The sequence below is a fragment of the Prionailurus bengalensis genome, chromosome D2 (assembly GCF_016509475.1).
Source record: "Prionailurus bengalensis isolate Pbe53 chromosome D2, Fcat_Pben_1.1_paternal_pri, whole genome shotgun sequence".
Taxonomy (NCBI): Eukaryota; Metazoa; Chordata; class Mammalia; order Carnivora; family Felidae; genus Prionailurus; species Prionailurus bengalensis.
Window position 1 is genome coordinate 86,402,578 of NC_057351.1, and position 12,505 is coordinate 86,415,082.

A 12,505-nucleotide genomic window follows, 5' to 3' on the forward strand; every position below is an offset into this window, starting at 1 on the left:
TCAGGGAGGGGGCCGGAGGGAGCTGGAAGGAGAAGCAGCGGGAGGCTGGGGCGGGGAGGAGGCGGGAAAGGGTGCACCTCACCGACCCCCACCACATCCACCCCGAAAAGGCGGTGTGCCCGGCCCTCGAGTGTCACGGCCGCAGGGAAAGGGCAGCTGGGGAGGCAGGGCCGCCCCTTGCCCCGGGGAGGGGTGGGACGCAGCCCCGCAGAGGGTTTGGGGTGGTTTGGGGAGGAGCACAGAAGGGCCCCCGCCCAGCAGCCCGGCCGGGACGCGCGGACGTGACACGAGGCCCCAGGGGTCACAGAGCCTCGCAGTTCCGTGCTCGCAGCCACTGTGGGCACCACTCTGCCCTCCTCGACCGGGCCCGCTCACGTGACCGCCAGGGCCAATCAAAGTGCCCCAGCACCCCCGCGTGATTGGTGCCGGGCCGCAGCACAGGGCCGCACCCAGCCAATCGGAGGGCTGCCTGGTGAGAGCGGCGCGGACGGCTCCCCGGGCCCTTCTCTTCCCACCTGACCGTCCCCTGTGTGGCTCACTTGGACTAAGGCTCACTTGCCACCGGAGGCCCCGGGCACCGGCAGACAGCGCCTGCCAATGGCTGTCACACTCGTCCCCGCGGAGGCGCGCACCTGCTCCACCTGCTCACCTGAGCTGTCACCTGTCCCGGAGCGAGGCACGCAGCTGGGCTCACCCCCGCTTGGGCGCGCCGGTCCCCCGGCCCAGGCACGGGCAACGCGCGAGGGTCCGCGGCAGCGGCCGTCCTCCCGGCCTCCTGCACTGGGGACGCTCCCAGGCTCCTCGCCTGGTCAGAAGAGCCGGGACGAGGCTCCTCGACCCACGAGCCGGGGGTTCTCGGCATCGAGACGGTGGACTCGCACCACCTGCTCCCACGCTCCCCGGGACGTGATTTCTCCAAGAATCGGGAACTTGGGAGGGAAAGGGGAGGTGGTGGTTAATAGGGGCAGAGTTTCGGTTCTACTAGAGGAAAAGAGTCGAGGCGACGGAGGTGGACGGAGGGGTTTCTCGCACAGCGGTGTGAACGCGCTCCATGGCCCTGAGCCGCACACTTACAAATGGCTACAATGGTACCTTTCCTGTTACGTGTAATTTATCACACACACACACACACACACACACACACACACAAACTGGAAAAAAACAGAAACGAAAACAATAAGCAGTCTGTACCCAAGGACCAGGTACAGCAAGCTTGGATAATCCATTTCCCGGAGCTATTGTCCCGAAGGGCGGGGCAGCCACAAGGTAAACGATCACACCAAACGCACCAACCGCTTTGCCCCCATTCACTGAGGGGCATGTCTGAGCTCCGGATGTTTACACCCACTCGACCAAGAGTGGCTTTCAGAGTCATTCTTACGAGGCCAGTCTTGACTGTGGTGTCCACGTGGGGCTGAGTCCATGCAGACATCTGAAATAAGGCCGCGCACAGAGAGGCACATTGGGCCAAGCCACACACACACGTGGAGCCGGTTGTGGTGAGCCTCCAAATCCTCATTCCTTCTCCAGTGGGGTCACTGCCCTAGCCCCCGAGAACAGCCGGAAGGACCAAAGCCCAGGTCTGCCCACAGTCCGGAAACCCGTCCAGCACACGGCACCCCACAGCTACAACCTCGTTAGGGAGCAGGAAGGAGTCCTCCCACTACACGGCAGCTTCTAAGGGTAAAGTCTCAGCAGGACCCTGTGGCTCTCTTCCCTCCCCACCTCACCACACCGCAGAGCTCTGTTTCCGGGACCCTGTGGCCAGCTGGCTTTTAAAGCCAAGAACTGGTCAGAGAGCCAGAACCCTGGGGTTCTGCAGACGCTGTGGGGGGTGGTGCTGCTCAGCGGCGTATGAGGGGGATGGTAGGGATGGGGAGTGGGGGGACAGTGAAGTGGCTGCCCCAGGTCGGTCCCCAACACCGCTCCTCAGTCCGTTTCCAAATGTCTGCATGACTTCCATGTCTCCCCAGAGAAGCCAGTCTTGAATCCTGGTCGGGGTTGGTGCCCTCCAATGCCTAACCCTAACCCTAAGCCCCACCTTGTCTGCCCCTCGACCTTCCCCACGCTCTCTGTGGCTCTAGGGGGCAGAATTTACACTCAGTTGGGAGAAGCAGGGAGGGTAGAGGTCAGCCTGACCAGCAGATGTTAAAAATACTCTCTCCGTAAGGAAAGAGTGCTTGAGTGAACTCCTGCAAAGGAGCTAATTGCTCCGGTTTATGACTTGCCCAGGCCTTGGGCAGCCTGGGCCACTGCACCCACACAGCTGTGCGGAGAGGGGGCCAAAGGCCTCATCTGCCAAGCCTCCTTATCTGCCGAAAAGAAACTATCCGTTCAGAAGTGACCCATTTACGACAGACCCATCAAGGCAGAGTCCCGAGAGCTAATTTTAACCCTCCCGGAGGGCTCGTTAAGCCTCTTTGAGTTATAATTACCCCCAATCTCTAGACATTCGGAGGCAGCAATCAGGAAGTTAGATGTGGCCAGAAGGAACTGGAGACGGTCTCCGCACAGGCCTATTTCGAGGAGCCAGCGGCACGGCTGTTCTGGGTGAGACCCGTGCTCCCCTGCACCCCAGTCCTGCCGTCTGCTCCCCTGGAGAAGCCGCCTGGCCTCTGGGCTCCAACTGCAACAATGGTGTCCGAGTGTCCCAGCGGCTCCCGGACACTGGACATCTGCCGCCACCCCCTCCCCACAGCAGGGGCTTCTAGGACGCTTCCCTTTGAGGCCGCGAGCGGGCCCATTTCTAAGGAAAGCCACCCCATTGGAGAGCAGGGGTCAGGGTCTCGGCCCCGCGGAGCCGAGAGCTGTGTCGTCTGCACCCTCAGCTCCCGGCTGACTTACAAGCCCCCCAAAGACCTGGACTAAAGACCCTAGTGCTCCTGAGTGAGGCTCCCTAGTGCCCCTGACACCCCCCACGTCGCCAGCTTGTCCACAAGGCCCACCGACAGGCACAGCTAGGGCTGGCCTCTCCAGAGCTGGCGGGCAGAGGGGTTGGTCCCGTCATGGCCTCCTTGCTGGCTCCGCCTTACCTTGCCGAAGCTGCCCTTTCCGATGGCACGAAGGATCTGGAAGTGGTCGAAGTTCACTGCAGAAAAAACAGAGGGATGCCGGGTCAGGTGGCAGAAAGACCCGTGCCCTCCACACGCCCGGGGCTGGAGCAGCCCCCCGAAGCCACCCCCCACCACTGCAGGGAGCCCCCTGCGGGCCCCCAGTGACACACTTCACCCGGGAAGTGGGCCTGGGTGATGGCTGAAGGCGGAAGTCAGGCTCCTGTGCAAAGCAGGGAGCGCCTGGGCCAGGGCAGAGAGGTGGGTCCCAGGGGCCATGCTGTCCCTTGTTCTGGGCTCCTTGCGGGATCAGGCCAGGCCACCACACCCACAGACCCACAGCCGGGATGGGGCGTGAACAGAGCCGATGGTGCCCGGAACAGCCCTTCTTCGGTGCCAGGCACCCAGACACCCCCTCCTGAAAGCTGCACCTGACACATGAAGCCTTGCAAGCAGGGTCCCAGGGGTCCCAGGTGCCCAGAGCCTTGGAAGCAGGCCCCCCACCCTCCTGCCGCATCTCCTGGGGGTGGTCGCCTGTGGGTTCGCTGAATGAGCTAAAGGGGAGCCTGCCACAGCCCCAGGGTGAATAACAGGGACTTTCCGAAGGGCGGTCCCCGGGCCTGTGGGGACCACGGGTGAACCACCCAGATCCTGGTTTCTATCAACTTTGTCCAGACATGAACCCCTCCCAGAGAAAGGGGTCGTTAGAAATCGCAGCCTTGTTAACTGTCACAACTCTCTGGAAAGATGCTCCCCGCCAGGCACACACAGTGCCCCGGGGAGCGTTAATCTGTGAGTGAGAGCAATTTGGAGTCGCCAGTCCGGGGCTCCCGCTTCTGGTCTCAACCTGATGCTGTGTTTCCTTCCCTCTTGCATTTCCGGGCTCCAGGCAGCCCCAGCCAGCCTTGCTTTCCACACCTGCCCCCTCCCCGTCCTGGCTGGGGCTCCCCCAGCTGACTCTCAGGCCACCAGCTGGGCCCCACCTGTGCCCCAGGTCTGTGCCCCCCAAGTTCTGTTCCCCAGGTCTACGTCCTCAAGTCTGTGCCCCCCTAGGTCTGCACCTCCAAGTCCATGCCCCCCATGCCTGTGCACCGGGCTAACCTGGCTCCATGTGCCCCCAACACCCGTCAGAAACTCGAGGTCTCCAGATGCCCATGAGCCCTGCGGCCTGGGCCGCCCCTACAGGGAGCGGCAGACAAGGGCCATGGCGTGCCCACCCCGAGAGCGAGAACGGCACATGGAGCCTGCGGAGGGCATCTGCCGTACAAGGCCCAGCACGTGGCGCTGGGAGGTCCAGCCCAGCGAGCCCCGGAGGAGAAGTTAGGGTTCGGCCGGCACGGTGCTGGGCCCCGAGTAGGGGCACCACCGGGCCAAGGGTTAGCAAGGGGGCTCAGCCAGCACAATCCCCGGTTTTAGAGAAACCACAAATCCTGGACTTCATTCAGGTCCTTCCAGGAGAGGAACAGAACAGGAAAACAGGAACCAAGGTGTATGAAACCACAGGTCAGGAGCACAAGGGAACCCACACCATGCTTCTCCCTGCACTTTTACGCCCTGGAAAGTGAGGTTATCATGGTGGGCTTCCTGGATGGAGAGGCCGCGGGGAAGAGGCGCTCAGAGGTCTGCGGGGCATGGAAGCAGAGAGTGCGAGCACTGTGGGGAGCTGTGGCCTGGCTCCACACTGGCTAGCCCCGTGGCCTTCCCTGGGCCCGCTTCCGGGGCAGGGAAGGGAGGACGTGTAACCCAGTGCACGGCAGCCTGTGGTTTTGAGCACTTCCTAAGAGCCCAGGGTTGGGGGGCGCACGACGGGATTCCCAGACAGCAGGCAGGGCACTGAGCCGGCCACGTGGAAGCTTCACAGGGGAGACACAGGTGGGACGGGAACCCCAGCCGTAGCTGCTGGACAGGTGAGGCCGGCGAGCCGGGAGGGGTCCCCGGGCAGGCCCAGGGCTGGGCAGGGCGGGCATCCCATCGGGGCCAGCAGCCGTGAGCGAGGCCGTCCCAGAGGGCGGCAGCTCTGCCCACAGTGACCCTGCTCAGAGGAGCAGCCGGCCCGGACCCCACCAGGGGAGCCTCAAGCCCCACTGGGCAGCCAGAGTCACTCTGTCCTCTGCTAAGTGGAGGTTCCTCGGGTCACCCCTCGGACCGGCTGCTCAGCCCCGGCGCCCAGGCCCCCGTCACTGCACCCAGCGGCTCACATGTGCTCCGGAGACCCTCCAGGTGGAACCGAGAACCAGCTGCCGCTCTGGGTCCCTTCCCCCACGTGGGCTCTGGATCCACTCTGGGCAGGACCGGGACCTCCCCTAACTGCCCCCGCCCAGCCCCCGCCCAGCATCCTGCCGCCGTCAGCCCCACTCTGGCTCCTAAAGGAGGTGCTGACTTTCGTTCGGGCATCCAGAGGCAGGGGGAAGAGGAGATCCACCACAGGGTTTGTCCGAGTAGCGGTGGACGGACATGGCGGAGCGTGCCGTGTTGCATCAGGTGGATGCGCAGAAGCCCACACGGCATATACGCCACCATGCAGAAGTCCGCAGCGTTCAGGAGAGTCCGTGTCGATAAAGTGTGAAGTTCCCCCAAACACTGAACCCAGCGGGTCTCACCAACAGGAGGAAAGGGCTGGGGCCCCCAGGAGCCTGCCGCCCCCCAGAGTCGCGAGGAACACAGCAGGAGGGCGTGGGGGATGGGGCCCCACGCAGGGGGGTGGGCTCGGTCCATGTTTGCTCAACCCAGAGAGGGGCTGCAGCCACCAGGCAAATGGAGCCCAGAGTAAGGCTGGTTCTCACCCTGGGTGGGGGCAATGTGGTGTCCCAGGAGGGCGCAAGCCCAGTGGCCTCCAGCCCCGCCTGTCTGCCCCGCCCCCACCCCACCCTCAGCTCCTGACGGGCCCCACCACTGGGTGCGAAGCCTCGGGCCCAGCTCCTTGTGGGGTTGAGCCCAAGCCCTGGAGGCCACGCTGCTGTCCCGCATGCAAACCTTCTGCTCCCCACAGACACAGGTCACCACCCCGGTCCCTGGGAGTCTCTACCCTCTCGTCCCCTGGGCACACCTGCAGCCCCAGAGGGCCCTGCTCTCCTGCACCTGGCACCGGGGGCCCTCGGGCACCCCCATCTTGCAGGGGACACTCTGCTTCTCTTAGGCCATTTGGGGCTGGGCCTTGGCGTCGTCCGAGTGCAGGCTCCGGCCACAGATCTGCTCAGGAGGCTGGGCCCCGCTGAGAGAGCCAAGGTCAGAGGCTGCTGCAGGAACCACAGGCCAGGTCTGTCCTGGGCCCTGGGAGAAGGCAGGGAGGGGCCCTCCCAGGCTGGACACTATCGTGGGCGACAGACTCCAAGCCAGCAGACAAATACGGCGCCTGGTGCCTGGGAGAAAAATAAAGCAGGAAGAGGGGTGGGTGGGACTGCTACCTTTTCCAAGGTCACTGGGGAGACATTTGGGCCCAGAGATGAGGTCGTGAGCCGGGAGTACATGGAGTATGGTTGACCGAGGCCAGTTTGCTGCACCTCACATGTGATTTCTGTGGTTGTGTGATGCTGTCGGCACACCTCCCCCGCCATGAGATACCTCCCCCCCCCCCCCGTGAGACACGTCCTTCCCCCCGTGAGACACCTCCCCCCGCCCCGTGAGACACCTCTGACACCGTAGGTCAAGGGTAGCTCTGCCCCCACGGTCCTATCGGACGCTTCTGTTCCTCCTGCTCAGAAATCTAAGCGCCTCAGGTGCAGCCGTGCCTGCGAGGAGGCGGCCAGCTCTGAGCTCAGCCTCCGCCAGGGCTCCTGCCACACACACGGACACAGGCTGTCCCTGGTGCAGGTGAATATTTAAAACACAAAGGTTTAAGAAAATCTATTCTTCAAGGAAGGCCTTTATTTTGCCGAGCTGGCAATCACAGAGCCCCGCACTGCTATGAAAATAGGTCATCTCGGGCGCCTGGGGGGCTCCTTTGGTTGAACATCCAACTTCGGCTCAGGTCAGGATCTCCCGGTTCGTGAGGTCGAGCCCCACGTCAGGCTCTGTGCCGACAGCTTGGGTCCTGGAGCCTGCTTTGGATTTTACGTCTCCTTCTCTCTCTGTTCCTCCCCTGCTCATGCTCTTTCTGTCTCTCTCAAAAATAAACACTAAAAACAATTTTTAAAAAGAAAGAAACTAGGGGAAGCCTGGCGCCCAGACAGACCTCCCCAAGGTGTTCTCAGAGCTTCTCGGCCGCCACAACCACCGCCGGGGAAAAGGCTGGGCAATCAATGCTCCCACAGCCTTGTTCCGGTAAGACTCACGAAATCCCTCTGGTTTCCCAGGACCCGACCCGACCTGACTAACCCGCTGGCCTGGCCACTGTCACACAGGTGGCTGGAAGGAGAGGGAGGGGGTCACCCCCAGAGCGCGATGCTGGTCGCATGCTCGGTGAGCAGCAGTGAAAGCCAACAGGAGGCCCTCGTGCAGTCGCCTCAAATCCAAAGACCATGTGAGGTGCTCTCTGAACACTTTTCCCCAAAAATAACAATGGTCTGCCGACCCGAGTTCAGTGCTCGCCCTCCGTGGGCAGAGGAACCCGTCGACTGCTGTTGGCTCAGTGGGCTCAGGTCCCTGGGCAGCCGTGAGGCCCAGCAGGTTCACAAGCCAGCGTCCCCAGCGAGGAGGAGAGCAGGAGAGGAGGTGAGCCCGGGGAGGGTAAAAATAGAGCCTCTGCAGGGCCGTGAGTCACCGCTATTGTCACTGGTGACACTGCACGCACCACGGGGTGGGGGAGGGGGCCCCTGCAGACCCAGAGGCCAGCCTGCTCCTGACGCCTTCAGGGCCTGGCAGGTGGGTCCCGTGTGGAAGGTGGCCTGCCCGTGGCCCCGGGGACGAGTCCCCTTCCCGGCCTGCCTCTGTGGTCACCCAGGAGAGGCCCGGCCCTCAGAGCGTCTTCGGGGGAATTCCATAGCAGAAGTGGGGATACTGGGAAAGCTGCAATCATAAATCAAACATCACGAGTCGCTGCAATTCATTCAGAAGTCGATTCCATTTTGTCTTACGTCCTATGACCCAGAAAACTCCCGCAGAAAACCATCCAGTCCGGCTGAGGCCGGCCCTCTGCAGGGTCTGCGTGGCCTCTGTGGAAATCCCTGCCTCCTCCGGGCGCATGGGCCGGTCCTGCACAAGCGGGCCACCTGCAGGCACGGTCACCACTGAGGACTCGACCGGCTCACCACCAGCTGTCCTGTAAGGCCACCGGCTCTGCCGGGAACCAGGACCAGCAGGCGCCATGAGCGGGCACTCTCTGAAGCCCTCCCACTCTGATCCCACCAAGTTCTCAGAGCCACCAGGTAAGGGGTGGATGCTCCCCTTTTCCAGGCGAGGAAACAGCTGAAGAGTCACAGCAGACTCCGGGTGAAGGACTCCGGGCCCCTCGGGGCAGAAGAGCAAGGGCCTCGGGGAGCCAGCACCACAACCCAAAGACCCAGGCCTCGTAGCCTGCCCTTCCTTCCATCTGGGTCCCCTCTGCACCCCACTCCCTCCCTGCCAGCTGCTCAGCCGTTGGGCCCTTCTGAGGGAGCCTCCGCTGGCCCCTCTGAGCACTCGTGCACCTGCCCAGCATGGGATGCTGGGGGGGGGGGGGGTCGGCAGCTGCCCTTCCCAGTTCAGTGCCCTGCCCAGGGTGGCAGGAGCAACACACCTGCCCTGTCTTTTCTGAGGAACAGACACAGCAGCGAGGATGTGTACCAGCCAAGAGACTGTGCCGAGGCCTCTGGGGTCCTAGGTTCTGGAATAATGCCCCTTCTCATGCCCAGGAAGTGCCTAGGCCTGGGGACCTGGGTGACTGGAGAAGCCAGGGGTGCTGACGCCTTCCTGCCCCCGTCTGCTTACAGTAAAAGCCTTGGCCCAGAAACCCAACTAGTGATACCTTCCCAGAGCAGCACTGTTTACCCCGGATCCCATCCGGTCCGCAAAGTCTGCAGCTCAGTTCCGGCGTTAGGCACAGACATCCTCAGAGGGCACCGGAAACCTTCATAAATCAGTGATTAAGGCAACAGCCAGATCAATAATGCATCTCTGCCTGGGGCCCCGCCCCTCCAGCATCCGAGGGGGGAGTCTGTGCGATAGGACCTGGTGCTCCGGCCAGGCCGCCTCCCGTGGCTGCGGGTGGCAGTGCCTCCCCCGGGGGATGCCCAGAGGGGTCCTACTCAAGGCCCACCCCTGGCCACCTCCCTCTCCCAGGTGCTCAGCCCCCTACCAGTGCCACCATCAGGACCAACCTCGAACACACCAATAATACGCGGCGGTGGAATCTGCCCTGGGGGCCCCCAGTTCAGCCGCATAGGGACACAGGAGTGCACTGAGGACCCAGGAGCTGGGTGGGGTGGGGGGCTGAGGAGGGGGGAAACAGGCCTTTGGAGCAGCTGAGTCCTGAACCCTGAGGCAGGTCTGCCCAGTAAAGCAAACGGGCCCCAGACCCCTGCTCCTGACCCAACTCTGGTCTGACCTCTGAGTCTCTCTCCCTCCCTGCCCTGTCAGGACCACCCCCCCCCAACCCAGCATGCCCGGATTTGGCATGCATGTGCCTCCTGGGTGCTCAGAAGGGAGAGCTGGCCCTGGGAAGGGGCAGAGCACAGCTGGCTCTGGGGGGCAAGCAGCGCCCCCCCCCCCCCACCGGCCCATGTCAGCACCAGCCCAGCCCCTGCAGCCAGCAGCGCAGACAGACCCAGAGGCCAGGGCAGCTCAGGTCCTGGTGGTAGCAGCCACACTCGAGGGGGACTCTGGGTCACATGCTGGGAGTCCCCTAGGACGCTGGCTCCCAGGGGGGAACAGGGGTTCCCAAGTCCCTAGGGATATGGACAAATCCCAGGATGCAAGTCAGAGGTCAACACTCGGTGAGAGATGCCTGGCCAGGCCAGGGGCTAGAGAAAGCCCGTCCCTCTGTCTTTCCACCTGCCTGTCTGCAGCCTCTGGGCTCCAGGCACAGTCCTGCAGGCCCCACCCCCTTCCCCACAGACGGGGGCCTCCCAGGAAGCAGGAGAACCTCAGAGGCTGGAGCAAGGGGGCACCGGGGTTCCCGGGCCACCAAGCAGCAGTGCCCAGAAGAGGGGGCGCAGGCTCGGGGGTCCCGGGGGAAGGAGACCAGGGGGGTTGGGGGTGGGGAGGCCTCAGCCCCTGGGAGGGGACAAGGTGGAGTGCTTCATGCTCGCTCTGGCCGTCGAGCCCTCCTGGACCAGCCTCAATAATGCAGCCTCAGTGTCAGGCCCCGTCATGTGTTCTGGCACCGAGAGCCCAATCACCCCTGTCCACCGGGCCCTGGAGCCCCCACCGCCCTGCCCATCCTCCACCCTGGTCGCCGAGGCTCCCACCGGTGGCAGCGGCCCAGGCCTGACACCCCACTGCCCAGCCCCTCGTCAGCCGAGCCCCTTTTCCGACACCAAGAGAGGCCCCAGGGTCAAGGCCACCAGTCCCTGGGGTACCCATGAGCCGCTCCGTGGACCCGGGACCCCCCGTCGCAGGCTCAGGCTGGGGGCTCTGCTGCACAGGTTGACCGGGCACTAACACTGCAGCCTGTCCGACCACGCGTGGAGCTGCCGAGCCGCACACGAGGCCACGAAACTCCTTTCCCGGCCAGCCTCGCCAGAGACCCCTGCCCAGGCGGGGACACTGGCCGTGCGTGGCCCCCTCCACCAAGGTGGGTGCAACCAAGTGTCTGGGGAAAGCGCCTGGATATTCCAGAGCTTTCCCTGCCTTTTCCCTGAGAAATGCGACCTGCGGACTTTCTGGGATGTGGCTCCCTACAAGGCAGGTGCCTTCGACGAACGGGCCCAGCATTTTCAGCTCGGTGGGTCTTTACGTGGCGGCTGGTTGGCTCTTCCTCCCGCCTGCTGCAGCCTGGGGGCTGTTGCCATAGTTCCCAGCCACTGGGAGGACAGGGCCACGTCACCAGAGCCACACAACACAAACAACATTAAATGTGATTCAGGGAAGAAAGGACGGGCAAAGCCCTGCTCACAGGCCAGGGGCTCCCGTATCAGAGCCGTCCCTGCAAATGGGGGTGCGTCCTCCGCACCTCCACAGACACGACAGCTGCCAGAGCAGCCTGGGCGGGGCCTCACTCACCAAACCTCAGAGACACCCTCAGGCCCGCCCCACAAAGCCCAGCCAGGGTGCAGACAAAGGTGGTTTCTGAACGGGTCCTGCTCAGAACACAGGACTCCTGATGTCAGCAGTGTGGACCAGCTGGGGAGAGGGGGTCTCCGGGCTCTGCTCATGGCTAAGCCCCCAGCTTCAGCCAGCTCCTGTGTCCTGGGCGAGGGGCACTGCCCCAGCCCCCTCCCCCCCACCCTGCACCTCTGCCACGCACACATAGGCTCCCGCACCACAGGCAAGCTCTAACCACAACGTGGAGGAGACCGAGTCTTTCCAGAGCCAGGAAGTCACATGGGGTGTGTGTGCAATGCTCAGGAGGGCACAGGGCCCCACAGGAGGGCCAGCCTGGGCTCCTCTCAGGAAGCCAGGGCCCCCAGCTGGCCAGTCCCTGGGGGCTGCAGTCAGGGTCTGCTTCCCAACCCCTCACCCAGGGACCAGAGAAGCATATAGATACACAGTGTGCCCAGCTCAGGCCCGGACACAGCGCCTGCAGCAGGGCCCTGCCCTCCGCATTCCTCGCCTGGGCCACAGCAGCCACATGGACACCATTTGCCCATCAGAGGCTCCCGTGTGTGTGTGGGGGACACGGGGACACGGGCCCGGCTGAAGGCAGCCCCAGATACCACAGCAGCCGCTACAAGCACAGACCCCGAAGCTGCGGTCACTGCTTCCACTCTGGGAGCCAGCAGGCCAGCCTGGCACCTGCGCTGTCACACCAGCGATCCCGAAGGGTGGCGCTGCTGGTCCTGGGGAACCTCGGAGGTGACGATCCACCCTCCGCCTCCACCCGCACGGCAGCCCACACCTGCCCCATGCGGCCCGGCCCGAGCTGGGCCGCAGCACGGTCACAGCAGACGCAGGAAGAAAGGACACGGGACTGGACGAGGGGCCCGGGTCTTCTGCAGAGCCCAGGGCACAAGCCTCTGCCCAGCTCCTCAAGCCCATGGGTCCCAGAACAGTCTATCATCCCCCTGCACGGCCCAAGAAGCTTCTGCTTACAACGGGAGAAGAGGTCTTATTTTCTCAAACTGACAGAGAAAGAGGGTCCTGGGGCTCCGGTGCTGGGTTTGTCTCGGCGAATCCACCCCGCACAAGTACATCCGGTGCCCCGTGACCCTGAGGCCGGCCGCTGAGCCTGCAGGTGGGACAGGCACGCCTGTGTGCAAAGTCAGGGCACGGGCAGGCCACGGAGGGGACACCGGGGGCCGGCCCCGCCCAGGCCCAGCTCACACTCCCTGTGCCGTGAGCCAGGAGCCTAGAAGCGCCACACAACTCAAGGGGTACAGGGAACCCCTCAAGCAAGCCCCAGAAGGCAACAGATGGTCTCTCTATAAAGTTCGAACACAAGC

The 12,505-nt window shown here is 63.8% G+C and overlaps 1 protein-coding gene across 2 annotated transcripts in view; it reads right to left on the reverse strand.

The window, feature by feature from the left end:
* The window catches only part of STK32C (serine/threonine kinase 32C), a 93,841-nt gene that overhangs the window by 29,273 nt on the left and 52,063 nt on the right, over positions 1–12,505 (reverse strand). For both annotated transcript variants that reach the window (XM_043597936.1, XM_043597935.1), the window contains exon 2: positions 3,033–3,088. Coding sequence is in view for 1 of the 2 variants with exons in the window: in XM_043597935.1 (XP_043453870.1) it covers positions 3,033–3,088 (56 nt within the window). In the remaining variant the exon portion in view is untranslated. The remainder of the gene's footprint in view (positions 1–3,032; positions 3,089–12,505) is intronic.